The sequence below is a fragment of the Epinephelus fuscoguttatus genome, linkage group LG8, assembly GCF_011397635.1.
Source record: "Epinephelus fuscoguttatus linkage group LG8, E.fuscoguttatus.final_Chr_v1".
Lineage (NCBI taxonomy): Eukaryota > Metazoa > Chordata > Actinopteri > Perciformes > Serranidae > Epinephelus > Epinephelus fuscoguttatus.
Window position 1 is genome coordinate 29,951,750 of NC_064759.1, and position 23,237 is coordinate 29,974,986.

A 23,237-nucleotide genomic window follows, 5' to 3' on the forward strand; every position below is an offset into this window, starting at 1 on the left:
AAGGATAAAACTAGCGTGGAAGTGCACAGACTAATAGTAACTGGCAGTGTACCCATAAAAACTGTACACCAATGCTTATTTAAATGGAATCCCTACGGTGCCACAGATTTCCTGAAGTGTTTCTGCTGAATTCCTTAAATTTTCACTGCCACACCTGTCTCTCTGCATAATGTTGCATTATTTTCCAGCACTGTATTGCTAGCAATCATTAGTATTCATGCCAGTAGTCTCCCCGACAAACATAAACACAAGCAGGACTTCCCCTGCTCCTAGGAGAGCAAGTGGTTTGTTAATTATGGTGTAAGCTCTGAGCATGAAAGAATATTAAAATACCTTCTGAAAAATGTTATTAGTGTACAAAATTCAACTGTCCATAGGCCAATGAGTGGGACAATAAAAGAAGGTAGTAAGAACATCCCACAGCAACCTTCTGCTTCTGTTTCAAACACATAGGACACGTATAGACCTGTAGATGCTATCACAGTAGGGCTGTGATAGTTCGTATAAATGGTGTATTCGTACAAATCATCAGGGTACGGGGGTCACGGTTTGGTGCACACAAATACACAATTCGTGAATGCGAGTCCTGTCTGAAAACTTTTAGTTTTAGTAACTTTCATTAGTAACATATGCTGAGGTTAGCACAGCAAGTGGGATTTGCATGTGAGTCTGTCACACTATGGCGAGCAGAAATGAAACACCAGAGCCGGAAGACCACACCTGCAAGTTCCTGGTTAGCTTCACTAGAAATGGAGAAACAGTCGTTGCTCCACTGTTGGGGGGGATGTGAATGGAAACACATCCAATATGCTAACACACATTTGATGGCATCACCCAGATGTGCATTTTGATGTTTTCAATTTCATAGCGTAAGAGATCCTTTACAGTTTTACAGCCTGTTGTGACCTGTTGCCTTTTGGGAAAGTGTTTGTTTAGTGTCCGTACAACGTAAAGGCCCAGAAACACCAAACCGGCATCAAAGAACTAGTGGCAATGAAGGGCAACTGTTGCATTGCCTCATGGCGCTCACTGATGACCCGGCGTTGACCGTTGACCTGGTGTGTCAGAGCCCATAGACATGCAAGTGTACTGTCAAACCTCGTGTAAGGTGTATTTTAGAGCATTATCTAGCCTTATTGACCCACTGCTGCGAGAGGGTCAGCACACCCACTGTTTAATTACCCTTCCATTATCCCGACCTTGTCTGGGGTTTCCTGATAATTATCGAACAAGCTTGACATTTTTCTCAGCAGTTGTCTTTGTGTGCAGTTGTCAAGATGGAAATTATGCCAGGTAATGTGAGATGTCCTTTATGCAGCTGGCAATTTGTCTTGTTTGACCACTTGCTATAGAAGACTGCCAATGAAGGTATTAAGTGTGTTTGATAATAATCAGGCAGTCCTAGGAGAGGTTAGGAGCATAGACAGGCAAGGTTGGTTTTCCTGTCTGCTCATTGGTGCTTGGCCTAAGAATATTTGTTAAAATTTCCACTTAATTGTCAGTTTATTTTCTGTAACTAAACTGGGTAATAACTTGCAAAATTGAGCACATTTAGATTTCAGTGTGGAAAACAATATTTTAAGCTTTTTAACATGCTAAATGTGGGCAAAAAACATTATCCACGTATGTTGTAACTCATCTGTAAGCATATAAGTGGCATAATGATGGAGAGCTGATCCTTTCAATAAATCCTTTGTGTTTTTATAATGTTTTTATTTACCCCTGACTTTGGTGGTGAGGGACTTTTAAGCTTTTTAAATGACATTGCTACCTGTGGGGAAAATCAGACAGGTTTTTGCCAGTCTCTGAAAACTTTAGTGTTAGAGGACATAATCTTTCTGGATGAATGATGATTAGTCCTTTGACGGCTGTTTCAATCCAGAGTGTTTCGGTATGTGAACTAAACTGTTGATAGATGATAGCTGAAGCTGACAGCCTTGATTTAGCCATTACTTTATGAGAAATTATAGGTTGCGTTTGGCTGACAGTATCTTTTGTCGTGGCTCTGTGCCTCGAACTGCACTGTGCCAATCGACCGGGTCTACTCAAGGGCCCGTTTAAAGGTTACAGTTGATTATATCACATTCTGCTCTTTCACAAATCAATACTTACATTGTTGAAGTACACTGCCTCCTTTATGTCTTTTGTTGGGGTCAGTCTTTCACTGTAACAAGGCCTGTGTGTGTGACTGTGTGCTTTTGTTCCTGTTTCTGTCTCAAGTCTTTGTGAATGTGAGAAAATACGTCTGATGACAGAAGAGTAATTTGTGAGCCTCATGCTGATGAGAAGTCATCATTATATTGGCCTGGCCTGGCCTTTGGCACAGTGTTTTTCACAAATAAAGAGCTACTTCTGTGTGTTGTTGACACATAACATATTGGCTTATTTAAGGCCTCGTTCTCCTGGTCTGGTCATCGCATTGAATATTAAAATAAGGCCACCCACTGCCACATTTTGAAAACATGACCCAGTCAGCCTGTTCTCAAAATTGTTGAATTTCAAGCAAAAACCTGTCAGTGTCTTTCTCGAAAAGCCATGTGCATTTTCATTCAAAGGGTGAATTGTACTGGAGGGCCTTTTGAAAATGCACCACAGAGTTTACAGAATTACTCGGGAAATGATCTTTTATGGCAGAGTTTGTTTATCGAGACTGACTTGAAACTATGTGTACTTTGGCCTTAAGACAGTATTTTTTTTTTGTGTCACAGTGTGGTATCTGCATGTCTTCCATTTCGGTCTTCGAGGAACCTGTTGACATGTCCTGTGGCCATGAGTTCTGTCGCGCATGCTGGGAAGGGTAAGTAGTATTTTGGTATGGCCTGCGGATTCTGCGCATTGGCTCAGGGTCTACCTAATTTCTTAACTCTTATCTTAATTTTTTTTTTTTTCGTGTATACCTCATTGATGTCTGCAGTGCAACTATCCTCCCTCAGGTTTCTAAATCTAAAGATCCAAGAGGGTGAAGCCCATAACATCTTCTGCCCCGCCTTTGACTGCTACCAGCTTGTGCCTGTTGAGGTCATTGAGAGTGTGGTGTCAAGAGAGATGGACAGGCGCTACCTCCAGTTTGACATCAAGGTAATGAGATGACAAAACAGAGACGTGCAGTAAACCGATGTCATTTAACTGTGAGCCTTATACATATATATTTAAATGATGCTGTCACCTTCAGAAATAAACACATGACTCCTGCAGTTCAGTTTCACTGTAGAATAAAGACTACACTGAATATAGACGCCAGTGACATGGAAGGTCAGAGAGGATAGCCCTTTGTATCGTTAAAAGATATTCAGCAATACTGCTAAAAGGTAGACCTATCTGTATCAGCTATCGGCCAAATTGTTATTTAAACATTGGTATTAGCCCAGAATTTCACAATAGATGCATCCCTTCACTGACCCAAACGATGCCCACAAAATGCCTCCCCAGTGTGTGATTTTAGAAAGCATGCTGGTGTTCTGGAAGCAAAAGATGTGAGACATGTAACACAACAACGTTGGTATCTAGTGTGCCAGCTCCCCAGTTTTACACAGACATTGATTCGGCTGTGTTACTACATACGCTGCTAGCTTAACAGCAGAACAGTGGCCTTCTCCCATTTCATGTATGTATGTTTAATGCAGAAAGATGAGGCAGAATAACAACGCAACGTTCCCACCTTGAACAGACTGTATGAAAGGGGCTAATGAGAGATATTCTTGGACTTGAAAGGCAGTGTAGTTTAGTCAAATGGAATAAAACAACTGAAGTGGTCCTTACGTGGAAATGGGATTTTTTTGCTGTTACCAAATTTCCAGTTTCTACGACAAACTTCACTTCAACATGAGTGCTTATTTCCCACTTCTTTTTTTTTTTTTTTTTTTTTTTAAATCTGTAAGAGGCACAAATCTCAAATAAATGACCAGCCACTTTTTTGAGTTGTCATAGAAACATCAGCATGCCATTTTGTCATTCAAGCTGCACAGGCACTGTCATCAGAATCGGCCCATTTTTGCGTCAAGATTGAATTACAAAATAAGCAGCACTTAGGACCTGTTAGAGATGGCTGACTGGTGGTCTGGACTCAAAAAGCAAAACATACAGAGTTTATGGGGTTATTGCAACAGAAGTCAACATGTTTTGATCAACTTAATGTATGAAAAGTAAATTCGAACTTACTAGAAAATCATTGTTTTACTAATCTTCTCTTGCAGAAACTTTCAAACCTGTAACAGATAATGTTGTGGCTAAAGCACATTAAATGTTCTTTGTTTCTTCTGTTGACAGGCATTTGTAGAGAACAATCCAGCAATCCGCTGGTGTCCTGAGGCAGGTTGTGAAAGGGCAGTGAGACTGAACACCCAGGGCCCTGGGACCTCCACCTCAGACTCTCTTAGCTTTCCTCTCCTTCGGGCTCCAGCTGTAGATTGTGGCAAAGGCCACCTCTTCTGCTGGTCAGTAATCAGTACCATCCCTAATATATGAAAATGTGAACTTTTCTGTTGTTATGTGTGTGTTATACTACTACTTACTGAAAAGCATGAGTAACATTAGAAGTGTTTGTTTATATCTGTGTAGGTTTATGTGGGACTTTTTATTATAAGTAATTACAAACACTTCACCAAAATGACAAATTGGAAACATGTTTAGAGTCGTTTTTATTTCAAAATTATACAAAGTTCCTAAACTAAACTTTCATAGACTTTGAAATCAACAAGAGTCATCTGAGAGTTAGGGTGTCCAGTCAAAACCAGTAACTAGGAAAGATTGGCCTTTTTCAAAGAGACAGCCAAGAAAACAGCGGCCTCTCCAACAGAGAGCTCGGATGCTCTGTTGGGAACCATCTCTCTAAAAAAAACACTCCATCGATCATTTCTTAATGATAGAGTGGCTAGATGGATACCCCTACAGAGTAAAAGACATATGACAGCCTGCCTGGAGTTTGCCAAACAGCAGTTTAGGAAATCGCAGTGCATGAGGGCAAAGATTTCCTTGTAAGATCCAGGTAAGACTCATAATCAGGCTAATACCAGTCTTTATGCTAAGCCAGGCTTAAGTCCTTCCAACTTGACCTTTGTACTTATTGCACAGACATGAGATTGATATGTGTATTTCACAAAATGTTGAACTATTCCTGTAACTTTTGATGAATGCACACATCTTTTAAGATGTTTAACCATTTTGCCATCATGGAATACGTGTGCAGATTGGTGGCAAAAAAAGAATTTTATCTGTTTTAGGTAAACAAACTAGAAAACATGAATCAGTAAGACTAATGTTTAATGCTTTATATTCCCTTATGCACGTAGCGAAAATGCAGAGCCCTTGCCTGTAAATGCTGAATTCCATCATTATGTTTGTTTGCATTTTCTGTGTACACATATTTGTAAGTACTTGTGTTATCTCCCTGCATGTGTTAGCACCAACCTCCAGGGCAGATGGACCCTGTTGCTGTTATTCTTCACCGTCTGTCCTCTGTATTCATACTTCCAGAGCCCCGCAGAATGCCCTCTCAGTTCCTGCGCTGTCATATCATGACCTCCACCCCAACTAATGCTGCCCACCTTCACCTCACTGCACCTCACCTCACTATATGGTTCCTGAATGTGGCCGTTAGGTTCACTTGTCACTTTTACTCAAGAGTGCAGTTGACATGACATTTGGTAATGGAACTGGATGTAACACATGTCTGACTTTAATAGTTCCCTTGACATAAGGAAGGCATTTGGTTGAAAGGCAGATATGGTCAATTGATGATGGCTGACGGTTTTGACAGTGTCTGTGACTGCACTATGTGATTGCTGTGTTCATCATTTGTCTTAATTTCACGTATAGTCCAGGGACAGAATGTGAGCTCTGAATCAGTCATTTCAACTTTCTGCATCAACCTCATCTGTCTGTGTATATTCCAGGGAGTGTCAAGGCGAGGCTCATGAGCCCTGCGACTGTGAGACATGGAAGTTGTGGCTTCAGAAAGTCAATGAGATGAGACCTGAGGAATGTGAGTATTGACATAGATTTACATATTTTAGTTTTTGGGTATGTATGAGACATGAAGTTACAGCTGAATTTCAAACTGCAAACCTTCTTACTTTAAACCTACCCATTTTAATGCGGTTTTAAACAGACATAATTTCAAATCTAAGATGTTTTTATCTTATCTATTCGAGCATCACCTTACTTGGTCGGTACACCAGTAGAATTATGTTAAGGGAACAGTTCACCCTCAAATCAAAAATACATATTTTTCCCTTTACCCGTAGTGCTATTTATCAATGTAGAATGCTTTGGTGTGAGTTGCTGAGTGTTGGAGTTATCGACCGTAGAAATGCCTTCCTCCTCTTAAACATAATGGAACTAGATGGCACTTGGCTTGTGGTGCTCAAAGCGTCGATACAGTACTTTTGAAAAACTCAACAACAGTGTGTCTTTCCAGAAATCATGACCCGACCACTCAAGATAATCCAAAGACCTTTTTGTGAGCAGTTTCATGTAGGAACTATTTTCTTGCTACCAAGTTACACCAGCAAACCGTATCGCCGTGCAGAAGGAAGCGTGCATCTACTCATGGATGAGAGGCTTGTGCTTGTGACAGAATGAGATGTAAACACGAATTGTGTTCTCCTCGGTTGAGATATAACACAAATTAGCTTGGTGGTGTTCGATGAGCTAGCAGTAGATGCATGCTTCGTGATATGGTTGGCGGGTGTAGTTTGGTAAAAAGAAAATAGTTCCTATATGAAACTGCTCACAACAAGGTGTGTGGATTATCTTGAGTAACCAGGTCATGATTTCTGGAAAGAGACATTGTTGAGTTTTTCAAATGTATTTTTAGGGTGCTTTGAGCACCACAAGCCGAGTGTCATCTAGTTTCATTATATTGGAGAGAGGGCAGACATCTCCAACACTCTGCAACTCACACCCAAACAGTCTAAAGTGATAAATAGCCCTACAGGTAAAAGGACAAATATGTATTTTTGATATTGGGATGATCTGTTCCTTTAAGCCACCTGGTGATAAAATTGTTATAACAAAGAAATGTAGTTTGTTTGCCAGTCCCCCTACTTGCCCAGATTTTTTGGGTTGCAGTCAAGTGATTGATTTGGAGCTAAATTGCCTGGAACTCAACCACAGTAATTAGAAACAGTTTAGCGCTAAGCCAATTAAAATCCACCATGTTGATGATAAATTATTAATTAAAATGAACAACCCACTCACTGAGAGTACGCAAAGTTTAGAAGCAGTAATTGGACTGTGGGCAATCTCATAGATGATTTAAGATGGCCCAAGTTGCTCCAAAGTGCCACTTCCTTGATGTGACAGTCGAAAGATAAAAGCAATTATTTTGCTTTGGAACTATCTTCCCCTTCGATTTCCCCAGATTCTGTTTTATCTTGGCATTTCAAACAGCACATCAGAGGTACTTTGATAATAGCCAATTATTCTGTTTGTGTGTGTTTGGGGTGGTGTGCGTATGCGTGTGTGTGTGGGGGGGGTGCATGAGCATCTTGGGAGATGTTAGCAAAATATATAAGCAATACACATTAGTCAGGCAGGACAATTTCCCACTCAGTGCAGCGGTCTGTTTAGACGCTGTGGTAATAGTCATTCTCATTCTGTCTCATTATGCCTTTATTTGTTCTGTTTACCCCCCCCCCACCCTCCCTCTTATTGAAGTGGCTGGTGTGAGCGAAGCTTACGAGGATGCAGCCAACTGCCTGTGGTTGCTCTCTAACTCCAAACCCTGCGCCAACTGCAAGTCACCAATACAGAAAAACGAGGGCTGCAACCACATGCAGTGTGCTAAGGTAGGTTAGACTGGGGGAGTTTCACATGACTGTCTTACTATTGCATTTTATAATTAGGTGTCTCTTTCATCTCAGAGGCTTTACTGGCTAGTATTTTTCAGCTGGTAATGGTTGTTGTCTAACTAGGAGAACCACCTGAATGAACAATTCACAAGGGTTGCAGTGTATTGGACACAATTTGCTGATGCTTACATTTAAACTAAAAAAATAGGCATAAAAATTTGAGTTAGAAAACATTTGGGCAGAATTTCAGACACAGTTAAGCTGTTGGCTTTAGGGCTTGGTTCACTGTTAGTTTAGAGCTTTGCAGCAAACACTGCAGCATGTAGGGGCCTCTAGTGGAGCCTTAGACCTTTAGAGTGTTTTCATATTAGATACTATTGATTCGTGCCATACCCAAGTACGATTGCCATCCCTCTCCACTCCCCTGCTGCTCAGCTTTCACATTAGTAATGTTGTGTACCGCAGCGCACTTCATCATGATCTACATGACATTTGCTTTATGTTGTTTACAGTGTGGAAAACCACACCAATTGCAAGATCTCACACCGATACAATGGAGTCAAGGTTCACATTATTTCTATAACGGTTTATATTTTGGAAACAGTGTGAAAAACAACCCTCTCGCCTGCCTTCCTGCTTTACCTTTATATCCTCTGCTTTTTAGAGGACGAGATCGGCTGGTACTTCACGCATATGCCGATGTTTTTTTTTTAACCAGACCAGGGGAAAGTCCTTTTGTGATCACTTTGTGGTCCCCCCCCCTGAATTCGGAGGTTTTGCAGGCCAAGAATGCAGTGCAGGCGGAGCTCTTTATGACTTTTCATTTTTCCTCAGGGGTAGTTTGGTGAGTCTAATTCACAGAGTGAAGATTTTGATCAGTTGATCAGTTTGACGTTGGATCAATCAGTGTTGATCAAAGCTAATCAGAGCTGATCAGATTGATAATTTAGATGCAGCTGCTGCAAAGACGATTAAAAGCAAACTTTTAGCTCCTGCACTGGTTCAGGGAGTGCACAGTTGCCATTGGAACGCAGCTCCATCTTAAGTAGGTTGGGAAAACAATGGACAACAATGAAATGAGAGTGCTGTAGTTTTAAGAAATAGAGCGCCCTGTTTCTTAATGGCTTAATGAAGGGTTTCTGTCGTTCTGCTGCTCAGTGTGTGTGCCCATGGATGGATAGGTAGATAAATAGATAGATAGATAGATAGATAGATAGATAGATAGACTTTCTCATTAGTCTCATTTATGTTATGGTATGTACCATGTATTTGTTATTATTGTATCTCTTTTGGACTTAATGGATGTTGGTTTCCACTCCCCCAGGCTACATGATGCAAGTAGTGTCTTACAATGTCTGAAAAGTGGGAAGTTGACCAAATGAGGGAGGTGAATAGGACTGACAACATACCTCTTGTGTCAGGATAAAAAGTTAGTGGGGACTTGATTTGAGCATGCTGGTTTTAAATCAGCGCCTCGCCCTAATAATGCCCTCAGCGGAAACCTAATTAAGGTTTTCCAAGGCTTTAACAGAGGTTTAGGTGGGAGCATCACAAGGGAAATTGGTTTAACATGAAGGCTCTGTAACTGCACACAAATCATTTTCGAAGCACACAGATGGTTCACTGGGAAACAGGGTGAAAAGATGCTCCTTTTAAAGTCAGGAGCCTTATGGAAACAAAAGATCTAATATAGTGGCTAATTAAATGTCTCCCTGTAGGGCAGGTTTTGTTGTGTTGTAGCACTATTTTGGATTCTTGTGATGATACGCCTTATTTAACTTTTAAATATCTCACAAGACAATTTGTTCTTACTTATTTGCTTTTGGGCAATTCTTTGCTCATTACACAAGATTTCTCAGTGTCTGTGTGTCATTTCTACAGCAGTCTGTCGGGATATAATTTACACTTTGCTCTTGTGATTTATGTGGTTAAATAATTGAGTATAAAACAGTTTTTGTGTTAAATTGCCGATAACATTATTCTCTCAACTTGAGAATGTAAGAAGCTATTTTGTTCTAGTGACAGTAACTGTAGCAGTAGTGTTGCAATGCAATTGTGAAGGTGAAAATGAGTGATCGCATTTAAACTGCTATCAGCCGAGTTTTGCAATCACTGTAAAAGATTATTTGGTGGCTTATGATACTGTCATGCTTGCAAACAATCCATCAAACACCTGGGAAGTCTTGTAGTTATTCAGCAGCTTATGTCTTACTTTGATGGACAAGAGAGAGTGACGCAGAGGTGATGGAGGAAAAAAAAAGACATGTTTTCTATTTACTTTCAACATGTACTGCAGCTGCACTTACAAAGTATTTACTGTTGCATGGAGTATGCATACAACTGGGACATTCTACTTGACCTGCTCCTATATCTGTCACAGTCTGTAGCGGCAAAGTTGAAGTGAAAGGAAAAAGAATGCAATTCGAAACGCACCAGATCTTAACATTATCACTTAACGTTACCTTGGAGATACAACAAAATTCCATTTGCCGAGCCCGCCAGAGGCAAAGGTAAACTTGGAGAGCTCTGCCGTTGTTTCTCCGCAATGTATGTAGTTTTAACTTTTAGGTTATAACTGCATACATTGTAGATTGTTTGCGAATGATTGATGGACTGATTATAGTCATTGCAGCTTCTGTCAGCTGTCAGTGAGCTGTCATCTGTCTGCGGCTCAGTCACTGTGACGTCTCTTCAACTGTGCAGAGAATTGTGGGTCAGAATAGCCAGAAAAGCATGCTGTCGTGCATACTGCAAAATGAGACCGGATACAATAGGACATTGTGGTATTTTTGGCAAACTGCATTTGACATATTGAGACCTACTAAATCGTTTTTATGGCATACTTAATTGTATGGTAGAGTGGGCATTGGATCACACCGTCAGAGTCATGTTGCCTAACTGTGTCTCTGTTACTACCACTGTCGCTGGAGGGCAGGCCATGATAGGAGCACAGTGCAGTCATACACCCAGACTCCTTTTGTCTCTGTGACAGCCCTCTCACTGTCTCCATCCTGGTTAAAGAGGCTGACTAGAGATGGAGATTAGTTTAGGAGGATTGGAGCAGCTTTCACAAGCTGAGAGGCCACCAAGGGCTCAGCCTCTTGACCTGTTATTACCTGGTAAGAAATGGCTTTATGCCTGTTGCTTGGAAACACGGGACTCAGTTTTGCAAAGGAACATTTCTTTGTCTTTTCACTGCCGTTTCCTTCCCTCCGATCTGACTGCACGCTCTTTTTTTAAAAATCTCGAGTCTCACCATTTCTTACGCTGTCTTTTTGTGTCTTTCCATCCTTCATTTCTTCACCGTCACACATTTTTATTTAGTATTGATTTTTCTGAAGTGTCATGTAAGCATGGTGTTTCCAGGACAACAGAGGTCTCAGCCTTTAGGTTCTCGTGTTGCTCTGGCTAACTTGTCACCTACAGAAGTACTTGTGGCATGGAAAGAGAGAGAGAAATCACTTACACCCAAATAGGATGCGGATTGGAGTGGCTGCAGTGTTTTGTTGTTCTACAATACCCAGTGGGACTCACTGATCTCAAATGTAGTCTGAGTGCCTTCTAGTGGCAGCAGGCCTGTCTATTAGACTCTGTCATTTGTAATAGGCAAAAAATAGATGGGAAGAAGATTGAGATAAAGATGACACAGAGAGAAGAAAGTAGATCTTGAGTCCTAGATTTAAGGACTCTAAACAATATCCTTCACCCTCAATCAGTATTCTGATTTTGAGAGCAGTTAGAAGGATACACAAACAGACTTTCAATAAGACTTGCTGATGTTAAGAAATATTTTGAGCTTTCCTATTCTCATAGGTCCATACTTGATGATATTAGGCGTTGCACCACGTCAGCTGAGTTGTGAAGTGTTGTCAGTCGTTTTACTTTAGGGGGGATTAATCAAGTGAAAACAAACATAAACCAACTATTTGTGTGTAGTGAGGGGTGATTTTAGTTATTGCTTAACAGTGACATGTTTTCTCTGATGGCAATTCATGAGATGCAGATTTCCCCAGTACAGCTAGACTAGCATTAGTATCTAGCTATCCAGTTTGTGATGTGATGGCAGACTATAGTAGACTTAGGTCTATTATTTGCATTCTCTCCCCGTAGTGTAAGTATGACTTCTGCTGGATCTGTCTGGAGGAGTGGAAAAAGCACAGCTCATCAACAGGAGGCTACTATCGTTGCACTCGGTACGAGGTCATCCAGCAGGTGGAGGAGCAGTCGAAGGAGATGACTGAAGAGGTATATACACACACATATACACATTAGAATTGGACACTTATTTTCATATCGTCCTGTTTAGTGTTGAGTTAGATCACTGACACCCTATTTAATCAGGCGGAGGGGAGGCTCCCTCATAGTTGCAGCGCACTACCACAGCTTACCTACACATCTCATTGGGAAGGCTCAAGTTGATTGACATCACATTCATCATGGGTGTCAGCCCACTTAACTGTCCCCTTTCCTAAATTTGACTTCACAGAGGTATATGACAAGACAGAGTTGAGTGGCGGCAGCTAGTACTGGGGGAGCCCCCTGTTATCATGTGCACAGGTACTGGCCTACAGGAAACACGCCCAAGGAAGCAGAGCTTTGGATGTTTTATACTAGGTTTTAGTTAGAAATGTTTAAAGAGTACTCCACTGATTTAGCATCACACTTTCATAACATCATCTGACTCATATTGGACAGTTAAAAAACAACAACGATGCAGCAGAACCAGAGTTGGCACTTACATTACCCACAATGCAACTTGACCACTAACAGTTTGGTTGCAGATTTGGGTGTGTTAAGTTAAAGTTAGTAATGTAGCCTCATTTTCAAACTTGTAGTGGTCCATCCCAGATGATGCTGACATCATGCAGCTCTCTCTGGAGCTACAACAGCGTTTATACAACTTTGTTCATGTATTAAGTAGTACTACCTAAGACCTATAAACAGACTTTGACGTGCAAAATTAGTGGAGTTCTCCTTTAAAAACATTAAGAAATAATGGATTACTACAGCACACTGATTAGGATTTTTTATTCAATCGATAAGCACACATTTCCTTGACGCACAATAAATAAAAAGCTACTTAAAGTTGGCAAAAGTATCAACACGGGCGATCATGTCTTTGCTGTTGACAATGAATCAGCCTAACCTTAATACACACTTTCTCATCTTTAACTTTCACATCTAAAGATGCAAAAACATACACACATGTGCACGCATCCAAGAACGGTGCTTGTGTTTGTGTGCTTATACGCTTATACACTCTAACAGGAAAGCACTTGAGTCCATGGAGCGTCCATAAGTAAGACGGAAAACACACATATAACAATACACACACACACACACACACACACACACACACACAAACAGTCTTTGTCTAGACTCTTGACCATGGAGCCATCCACAATCAATTCCACCCACCTTCATCAAAGGTGAAAAGAAGTTCATTCTCAGTCTTCACTAGCATTCCTCCCAATCACAGGCACTGATTTCACCTGTGGCACTGCTCACTTACTTTGACTGCTCTCGACCGGAGTACCAACACTTTCCTCTGTGAGGGGGGAACAACATGCTCAGGAGTTTATTGACTGTGACTGGTGTCTCATCACGGTTTTGCAGGCAGAGAAGAAGCACAAGAGCTTTCAGGAACTCGACCGTTTTATGCACTACTACACACGCTTCAAGAACCATGAGCACAGCTATCAGGTAAACAGGCCTGGCTTTGCCTTCCAATGATGTCTGCTTTGCATAGTGTACTAACAGGCATGCAGTGGGAACTTGTCATCTTGTGTAAAACGGACATAAGTCCTCATAGGCGGGCATACTCTCTAATGCAATATACTGTAAAATGATAAAAGAATGCTGTGTCTGTATTCTGTACAGTATCTACAATATTACTGGAGACTGTTCTACTTTTTCAGTGATTGTTGTGGCTGCAATAATGAGACATTACAATGCCTTGATTAAAAAAGTCAGCTGTTCCCACCTTTTGTTGTGTTATTCAGCCTCATATCCTGGCATTCTCTTCATTGCTTTGGTTGGGCGGTGTTCGCAAGACATTTTTACTCAACAATAAAACCTAACAGCTTCTGTCTTCCTCACAATAGCTGGAGCAACGCCTGTTAAAAACAGCCAAAGAGAAGATGGAGCAGCTCAGTCGAGCCCTGAGTGGAAGTGAGTGTGCAGTCTGCCATAACAGTGTCAATCTTTATTACGCATTTAGACACATCTTAATCTAGTCCTCTGATATTGAGCTCTTGGAAGTAGGCAGGAGGGAGAAAAGACACAAAGGTGTTTTAAGAATGAATTAACAATAGTGGGTAGAGTTATTATTCAGCAGGCATGTCTAAGTTAGCTACGCTTTGTGAATAAGCTTTGTCTAGAGTCCTTTAAACCCCCGTCAGTTCAGGCAATTACAACCTGTTGCGCATAGCCAAGTTTTGTTCTTATACACAACACTTCAGTAGATTCTGATTGCCGCAGTGTTGCTCACATAAGTCTGCCAGCTGACAGAGAAATAGACATGGTCATAACTCAGTATTTATGAGTCTGGCTCAGCTGAAAGTTTGCACAATTTATCCTGCACAATACAGTTGCAGACAGGTTTTATTCTCCAAAATAACAACCAGCCACAATTAACTCTTTTTACTGGATTAAGACATGCGGGATATGCCACTATTAGTCGGGTTTTAGGAGCATTCTTTGGACATGTATACCACATTGGAAATATGCTTCTCAGGCGGGGGTGTTACTGCAGTTTGCGACACACAGCCTCTTGCCTGTTATAGTAGTCAGCTCTGTGTGTTGTACACAAACCAACCAGCCAGTGGTTTGCAAGGCTGGGGTAGAGATGTAAGCTTGAAAGAAAAACCCACATTTCTGGTCAGAAGGAGAAACAAGCCTACCTTTAAACATTATGAAAGACTTGGATATCAACAGGTTTTTTTATGTGCTCAATTTCCTAATGACGACCTTTTCATAAAGGTGGTTAAAGGAATGAAAGAGAGAAGCTGTGTTTGCACCAGCTGTGGAAAACTTTGAGAAAATCCTGTTTTGACCCAGAAAAGCAAAACGACAGAAGCGGCTCCAGCCGTTCCACTTTTCCATATATTGACATGATAAATGACATGTTAAGGCACGATAATCGGAGTGTGCGCGGCTGAATGTAAACAGGAATTTAACTGGAATATTCATCTTCATTATGTAAGAGCTCAGTATGAATATTGGGGTAAAAAAGGGCAAAAAAAACAGCGGAAATATTTTGTGCATGTAAACATAGTCAGTGACTTTTGCTTGTTTGTTTTTGTATTCAAAAGAGATTTTGAGTTCAGTTTACCGGAGGTCTAAATGCTGGCTCTCCCCTGCCATCAAGCAAATCCCTCAATATAGAACAACAATATGTACAGTACATTTAATAGAATATAGCTGTTCTGCCATTTGCTTTATTTCAGGATGTCTCATCATTTTATACTGATCTGTTTAGCTGTGTAGGTAATTAAGGCTGGAATAAGAGATACATTTTACAAAAGCAAAGAAGATACTTATTTTTGTTACCCGTCTCTCTCCTTCTTTTTCCCAGGGGAAGGAGGCCCACCTGACACTACATTCATTGAAGATGCAGTCCTAGAACTACTAAAGACTCGCCGCATCCTGAAGTGCTCTTATCCTTATGGGTTCTTTCTGGAGCCCAAAAGCACAAAGAAAGAGATCTACGAGCTTATGCAGGTTTCAGTCCTACTTACTCAGAAAAAAAGACAAATGTTCACAGCAGTCAGTTTTATATGGGCCATTAGAGATGCGGGACTAAAGCTTTCTACCTCCTGATCTTCACAATCTGCCCCAGTTATACCTGCGCATCTCAGCTTTTAGTTAAAGATCTAGTGTTATATAATTTATAATGTCTGTTATAGACAAGAAATGTACTTACCTGCTATCTTTTATATTGTGTTTTTTTAAATACTGTAAAATGAATAGGTAAGTCTCCCACTGAGATCTCAGTCTCTTAAAGGCTTGTAAAAATCATAATGTTTTTTAAAGATACATTCACAGTAGTTCGTTTGTAGGGCTACCTCTAAAGTCACTTTGTCCTTGAACATTCACACTATTTTATTAGACAAAGTTGAACTTGAAAACTATCCATACACTGCAATTTCTCGCTCACTCAGTGAGTTTCCTAAAAAAAAGTCTCCCAGCCAGCTCTCTTTCTGTCCTCAGACGGACTTGGAGATGGTGACTGAGGACCTGGCACAAAAGGTCAACCGGCCTTATCTGCGGACGCCGCGCCACAAGATCATCCGTGCAGCGTGTCTGGTACAGCAGAAGAGGCAAGAGTTCCTGGCCTCAGTCGCCAGGGGAGTGGCCCCCAATGACTCTCCTGAGGCCCCCAGGCGCAGGTAAGACACAGACATGCAGCTCACTTCCAGTGTCAGTCTAATTTTTATGATAAAAACACTGCTGTAATATAACAGAACTGTAGTTTGAAATGATTTGAAAGTGACTAATTAGCTCTAAAATGAAAGCAATTTATCACAATCTTGTACTGACAAAATCTTATCTGTCTCTCTCACTTGCAGTTTTGCTGGCGGAACGTGGGACTGGGAATATTTAGGCTTTGCATCACCTGAGGTAACAGAACAAGTCTTCATTAGTTTTGCTTATTAGTTAAAATGTCAACTGTGCTGTTTGAACAAAATTTGCATGTCTGTTGATGCTGTATACTACAGCCTTAAAGATAACATTTTGACTCAAGTACATATTTATATATTTGGGATCTCAAATGTCTAGTGTGTAGGATTTAGTGACATCTATCATCTAGGTTTGTCCATTCTGGGATACTGTAGAAACAACATGGCAGGCTCCATGTAAGAGGACCTGCTTTGTACATAGATATAAACATCTCACTCTAAGGTCATGAAAACACAATGATTCTTAGTTTCAGGTGATTATACACTAATGAAAACATATAAATTGATAATATGTATAAATTCTGCCAATATATGCTCCTAAGTCCTTCACACTGGACCTTTAAATTTCTTATGAAATATCTAAACAGATCAGGTGTGGCTCTTAAAATAATAATAACTGTTTTACTGCACGCTGCTTTTAGATCAGGATCATTCATCATGATCCTCCATGAATTTTGAGAAACTAAAAAGTTTCCAAAAAGATCTACATAAATGGATTAATCTCTACAGAAGATGCACTTACTTTATACTTGCAGCTGTCAGTAGCATACCCATGTGTGAGGCTGAAAGTGATTAATCAGTGTGAAACCTATACCTGTGATTGGCTGGACCACTTATCTGTGAATAGGGAGCACTTAATTTGATGCAGTAATTCAGGCACTTCTGTTAATGTCACTCCTAATCAGGTTTAATTGATTGCAGAAACTTAAATTGTGATTCTTATGGCACTAAATGATGCAACCCTACCCTACATTTGACCTTTTTTTCAAAAAAGAAAATTATAAAGTCAGTATGTATATCTAAATCTTTTCGACTTTGGCTGCAGTACTGACAAACCATGGTGACCCAAAGATCACCATGTTATTTAACACACTGGAGCAAGCCAGATGGTTCAGTGTTCCCCTGTGCACCCAGTTGGAATGATTAAAAAGCGCAGTTCTCTGGCAAACACCTAAGCAGGTTGCTCCCGATCATTGCACATTAGTAACAGGCATTTGTAGTTAACTTTTAGAGTCATAAAACTGTCGACTATATAATGGTTTGATTGTTGACCGGCCTACTTTTTTTTTTTTTTTTTTTTTACAGTGTGATGCATGCACTCAGTAGCACTGCATAAGACAATACACTGCAGTTACTATTTTAAGTTTCTTTTATTGTTTAGTTTTTACACCGTGACAGTTTTTAAGCATGCAAGCTTTTCACCTGGAACACATTCACTCAGCTCAACAGCTCTCCTCAGGCTCCATGAAACACAACACAAATATGCAAATCTTACATCAAATCTGAGCCTCTAAGGTTATTGTGCAAACCTTTAAACAGCATAAAGTGAGCATTTCCCTATTGACAGGAAAACAAATGACAAGATCAGTCTTGTCTGTCAGTTTGATAAATGAATTTTGGAACTCCTTATCCTCTGCTTACTCAGCACCACGCAGCGAGGCATAGGTAACACTTTGTAAAGCTTTTGTTTACTCTAGCTTTACTGAGTACACAGTCACTGCTGGACAAATATTTTCGTTATCTGATCCAAGACCCTTCGATTTTTACTATTTCCTGTCTGACAGAAGACTCACAGATGCAGAGGATGTCTGAAATGAGTTCCTATGTTTTTTTCATTTAGCATTCTCCTCATAAAATATAAAGTATTTTGACAAGGTACCGTTATCCAGGCAGATCCTCTGTTGTCTGTAGATTGTAAGAATACTAAGCCTCAAGACATGGTGTTACAGTTTATCTGCTCTCACACTGGTCACTGGTCTGAAAAGTGAAATAGCTTTCAGCTTTTTGAAACAGAGGATTTTGACATCACTTCTCTCTCTCTGCTGTTCCACGCAAGAAGTGAAAGAAAGTTTATGTTTTGCTACACAGTTGGTCTGTCTCATTTGCCTACTATCATCTCTGTCATACCTTAATATGTATTTATTTGTTTACTGCATTAACTGCGGTGCTATACCATTATTAATTTCTCAGATAAACGTAGAATACAAGCCAACAGAAGCACACACAACTGCCTAAGTTTACCAGCCACAAGAAAAGATTTAATTAAGTGAGGTGCACACTACAAAGATGTGACTTATCTTCAAAAGAACCAATTATCAATCTAAAACTGAGATGCTCATCTCACCTCCACCCACTCTGCACCTACAGGATTACAACAAACAAATTGTTGTCAACACATTATTTTGGGCACGTGTATCTATGAGGAAGTTCACAGTAAATGTTTCCACCAGATGCTGAGCACCAAGCCAGTCAAAAAATGAATAAATAAAAACAGTTTTTTATTTTTGTCCCCTAATTAAGAGCCTCTGTCTCTCAGCTGCAGTAGTTAATGGGAACACCATAGTAATAATCAAAGCCTGATGACTCTGCCTCACAGGCACAGCTACAGATGGTCCGCTCCACGCTTCTTACAATGCCTGCAGATCACTTCATAGTGGGCTATTTTTAGAGCAGCAGAAACATGAAAGACAGTGTTTGGGTGACAGGCTTCTGATAATATGAATGTGACTCAGTGACTTTTGCAAATGTGTGAGACGTGATATGAGTGAATGGAAAATGGAGTTGATTATTTCCGGAGATAATGATATGCAGATGTGCAGATTCAGTGTGTGGAACCCTTTCATGTTGGTCTACAACCAGAGAATAGAGTAAACACAGTAGCATTTCTCACTAGCTCACAATCTCTAGGTTAGCAGTGGCATTGAAATTCACATTCAGTTTGCAATTGACCACTACAAGTACCATCAGACCGAAGCAGAACCCCAACACTTTAATTCCTGCTTTGTAGAAATATTATTTCCAAAATAACTACAGTTGAGTTTGAAGTTAAACTGTGACTACAGATGCTTTAACTGTGTCGTTTCAGTGGAAAGACTATAGTTTATGCCTAAAGTAGGTATGTACTTCCTGTATTAGATATTTCCTGTCTTAATTAGGCTGCCTCATATTATTCATCTTCTGACACCTTCATATCGTTGGATCTCAGTCTCTTGATGCATATCAGTCAGTTATCAGCACTGTTAAATTAACACAAGGAACCATCACACGCACGCAGATATCCATAGATATCCTATAATTAGAAATGCGTGCATATGCGCACACACCATTACTGTAGTGTTTTTTTTTTTTGTAATTTCATTTAGACACGCTGTGTGAAACACAGTCTGTGTTAATTGATTCTACATCACATAAACTCCCCAGAGTGATAACGTGCCAGAAATATTAAATTAGAGTTTTGTTGTTTGTCATAATAGTAAAAGATTTACTACATAGTCTTACTACCTCCAGTGGAGAAAACAAGCTGTATTGTAAGACTGCCTCTAGGCTTGTTAAATGTGGGGTATCCTTTTACTTCATACCCATTACCTGAAATACATATTTTTGAATTCATTCAGTGTAGTGTTTTTAAAACTTGCCAGTAAATGAATGCTTAATTTATTTACTTTTTTATCACATCACGGTCACTTTTGATGAGGTATTCTGGTTGCTTTTGAGATTAGTCAGACATACAAACGTAGTATTTTTCAAACATCTGAATCCTGATGATGCTTGATCTCCACTTTCCTTCCAGTGAGTGAGTGTGTGCTCTGCTTGGATTCAGTCTAGAATGGAGCCTGACGATTGAAGGCTTGGTTCGGAGATGAAAGGGTCTGAATGATCTCTCAGTGCTGATTCTTCCTGGAACAGAGCACTCAGGCCACATTTGAAACAAACTGCTCCAACACTTGAATCAAAGTTACCAGTTCACCTATTAAATGTTTCTAACAATTCCTTGATTGATATGAATCAATGAAAATGTGCTGTTTCTCCAGATCAGCAATACATGGCTACATTATCTGTTCAGAGAGCAATATGTTGATGATGAGAATTAGAGACATCATGACTGCAGCATTAGAGCATTCATTGAAATCAAGCAACAGAGAGGAATGTAGACTTAGTGTTAATTGGTGATATGTGCTTTTTAAATGTTTTTATTTCTGTTCTTTTAAGGAGTACGCAGAGTTCCAGTACAGGCGGAGACATAGGCAGCGGAGGCGAGGCGACATGTCCAGTCTCCGTAGCAACACACCTGACCCTGATGACTCCAGCGACAGCATTTTAGGTATTGCAGTGGACATACAGGACTCTCCCTGAGGGGGCTCTTTGTTCTTAGTGTTGGACTTAGTCTCATATGTGGACCTTCGTTCTAAAATTCTGTAACTAAACAATATCATACCTGTGGATGATGTGACCCTACGTTCCCAGTAGTGATTGGCCTGTTTTTACATAAAGAGAGATGTCAGGAAATAAGGGCACAAAGGATGGATGCAACACACTTGGGTGAGGTACATAAAAAATGTTAATGCAATGTAAACAAGTGCAATTACCAAGTTTTCTAATCTATGATTAAATAATGCGTGTACATCAAATTAAACTACATTGATCCAGTCATCCTCCCTTAGTTCTCGATACTGATTTGTACAGAACCCAAATGAGGGTACTGGCCCAAACTTTGGAAAATCACAACTGCTCAAGTTCAACAAGCCAATATTTCTAATCCATAAACTTTTGTCCATCACAGTGCTGCTTTGTTTTTGGTTGTGTGGAATGAAAGATGGATGGAGTTTGCAGTTTTGAAGCCAGCCAAGATTGTGTTGTGCCAGGAAGGATTAATTGATTTCAGATGAAGAATCTGAATTAGTGAATGTCCGGGGAAAATGCTATTACTTGCATTATATCTTGCAGTGTTCACTAAAAGGAAGATGATTTTCCTAAAAGCAGTAATTAGCAATAAGTTTAATTGCCATCCAGGTGCTGCTGTAAAGATTCAGCTTAATGACTGTGGGTGTTTTTTCCTTTTTTTTTTTCTGCAAAGACGCACAGGATCTCGGAGGTGGACGTAGACAAGGTCATCTGATGGTGAGTGAACGATTTCCATTTTCATCTCAGCTAAAGGCTTTCTGCCTTTAAAACTTTTCAGACAATGTCAAGAGTGTGGGAAATTAATCTAGCTGAATTGATTACTGAAGGGCTTTTTTTCTTATTGTCACTGTGGCTTGATAATGCTGAGGTAACACAATTTTCCTTGTTCATTTTTGGGTTTCGTTTTGTTAAGGCAATCTTAAAGGAATACTTTACCCCCAAAATGACTTTGTGTATCCGTTACTCATGCCAGGTACGATGAATTACGAACTCTCACACAACTCATACAGTAAAATCCAAGTCTCATTTATCCAGTCACATGCTCCGTACATCTCAAACAGACAGCCCTCTCCAACAGGGAATTGAAGTAAAAGTGAAACTTGTATACGCTCTCTCAAAGCCAGACTCCATTAAGAAAAATAGACATTTACCTCACTGAACACAGGAGCTGCAGGCTGCCTCAATCAGTTTGTTTGTTTGTGTTATTGTGTGGCTTAAGTGTTTTAAAGGGTTAGTTAGGATTCACAAAAGTCACACAATATCACAAACTACCAGTCAAGGCAGTGGTAGACCAGTAGTTCCCATGTTCAGTGAGGTAAAATTACTATTTTTGTCACTTGAGTCTGGCTTTGATGAAAGCATAGGTTTCACCTTTAGTTCAGTTACCCATTCTGCAAAAACAGATGTTTTAATGTAGTTTTGCTTGTGTTAAACGTGGACCAGTTTTACTCCAGTTCATCAAGAATCTCCATTTTTGGATTCTTAGTTCACCGGAAGCGTGTGAGAAAAACAACTTCCAATGCAACATATGGTGGGTAATTGATATACAGATGGTCATTTTGAGGGTGAAGTATTCCTTACAGAAAACTTTACTAAAGTCTAATGCATTTCTTCACATTATAATTTTGTATACTGTTACATTATACAATAGGTAGAAGATTAAATCCAGAGTCAAATTTCAGGGAAATGGGGCTGTAGAATCCTTTGACAGTTGTAAATTATAGTATGAGTATATATAACTGATTAATAAAACCGTGATTTTTGTCTAGTAAATTAAACAGATGAAGCTAATGTACATAATGCACATAAGGCATAAAATTTCATACATGATAGATGCGAAGACCTTTATTGTTTCCAAAAAACTACTGGGCAACATGTTCCTTTCTCACAATGAATATCCGCAGGAGTTTATTTTAAAGTCAATCCCACATACTCCTGTTGTGATGCCTTTAAAACTCACTAACGCACCAGATCCCCAGATTGGAATAATTCCCTACAAATACACAATTCTTTAATCTGTATTTCCGAGCTGTTTTAGTTGGGTTTTTTTTGTCATTTAAAAGATAAAAGTGTGCATTCATGAATAGACTGACAGCCACAGACTGGTTTGGGAAGTTGGATCATACCGAGAGACTGTTGTAGAAAAATTATGCTTTCATGGTAATTAACCTAAGAGGCCTTTGTAAGTCCTTCACACTTGGTATACTTTATGTGAGGAGGCTCTAGGTCTCTGGAGGATGAGATAAGATGGAGTCCTGTGGTAAAAAGTCTGTGCAGAGGGTTATGAACATTGTTTTGACACCTCCTGATGAGCCATGATTCTTTATGATGTGGGATACACTGTATCAGGCTGAGGGGATGTAACATCACTTGTAGTTTTTGGTATATCTGTTCGTGCACATGTGCTGTGCCAGAAGCTTCTCTGATCAGATTTGTTGTAATAAACATACACAAGTGAGGACAACTGAGGCTCGTCGAGTTAGATCTATTATTCATCAAAGAGATGACCAGTACAAGTTTTTCCACTTCAGAGACGAACTAAATCACTGTTATTCTGTTCGACAGTAACAAAAATACACCATAT

General features: G+C 40.0%; 1 protein-coding gene across 2 annotated transcripts in view; it reads left to right on the forward strand.

Annotated features, from left to right (window-relative positions):
- LOC125892933 (ankyrin repeat and IBR domain-containing protein 1-like) overlaps positions 1–23,237 on the forward strand; it is a 38,722-nt gene that overhangs the window by 11,793 nt on the left and 3,692 nt on the right. For both annotated transcript variants that reach the window (XM_049583288.1, XM_049583289.1), the window contains exons 7-19: positions 2,709–2,797; positions 2,934–3,078; positions 4,267–4,433; positions 5,892–5,980; positions 7,657–7,787; positions 11,901–12,035; positions 13,407–13,493; positions 13,895–13,961; positions 15,367–15,512; positions 16,002–16,180; positions 16,361–16,412; positions 20,462–20,573; positions 21,327–21,370. In XM_049583288.1, coding sequence (XP_049439245.1) covers positions 2,709–2,797; positions 2,934–3,078; positions 4,267–4,433; positions 5,892–5,980; positions 7,657–7,787; positions 11,901–12,035; positions 13,407–13,493; positions 13,895–13,961; positions 15,367–15,512; positions 16,002–16,180; positions 16,361–16,412; positions 20,462–20,573; positions 21,327–21,370 — 1,443 coding nt within the window. The remainder of the gene's footprint in view (positions 1–2,708; positions 2,798–2,933; positions 3,079–4,266; positions 4,434–5,891; positions 5,981–7,656; positions 7,788–11,900; positions 12,036–13,406; positions 13,494–13,894; positions 13,962–15,366; positions 15,513–16,001; positions 16,181–16,360; positions 16,413–20,461; positions 20,574–21,326; positions 21,371–23,237) is intronic.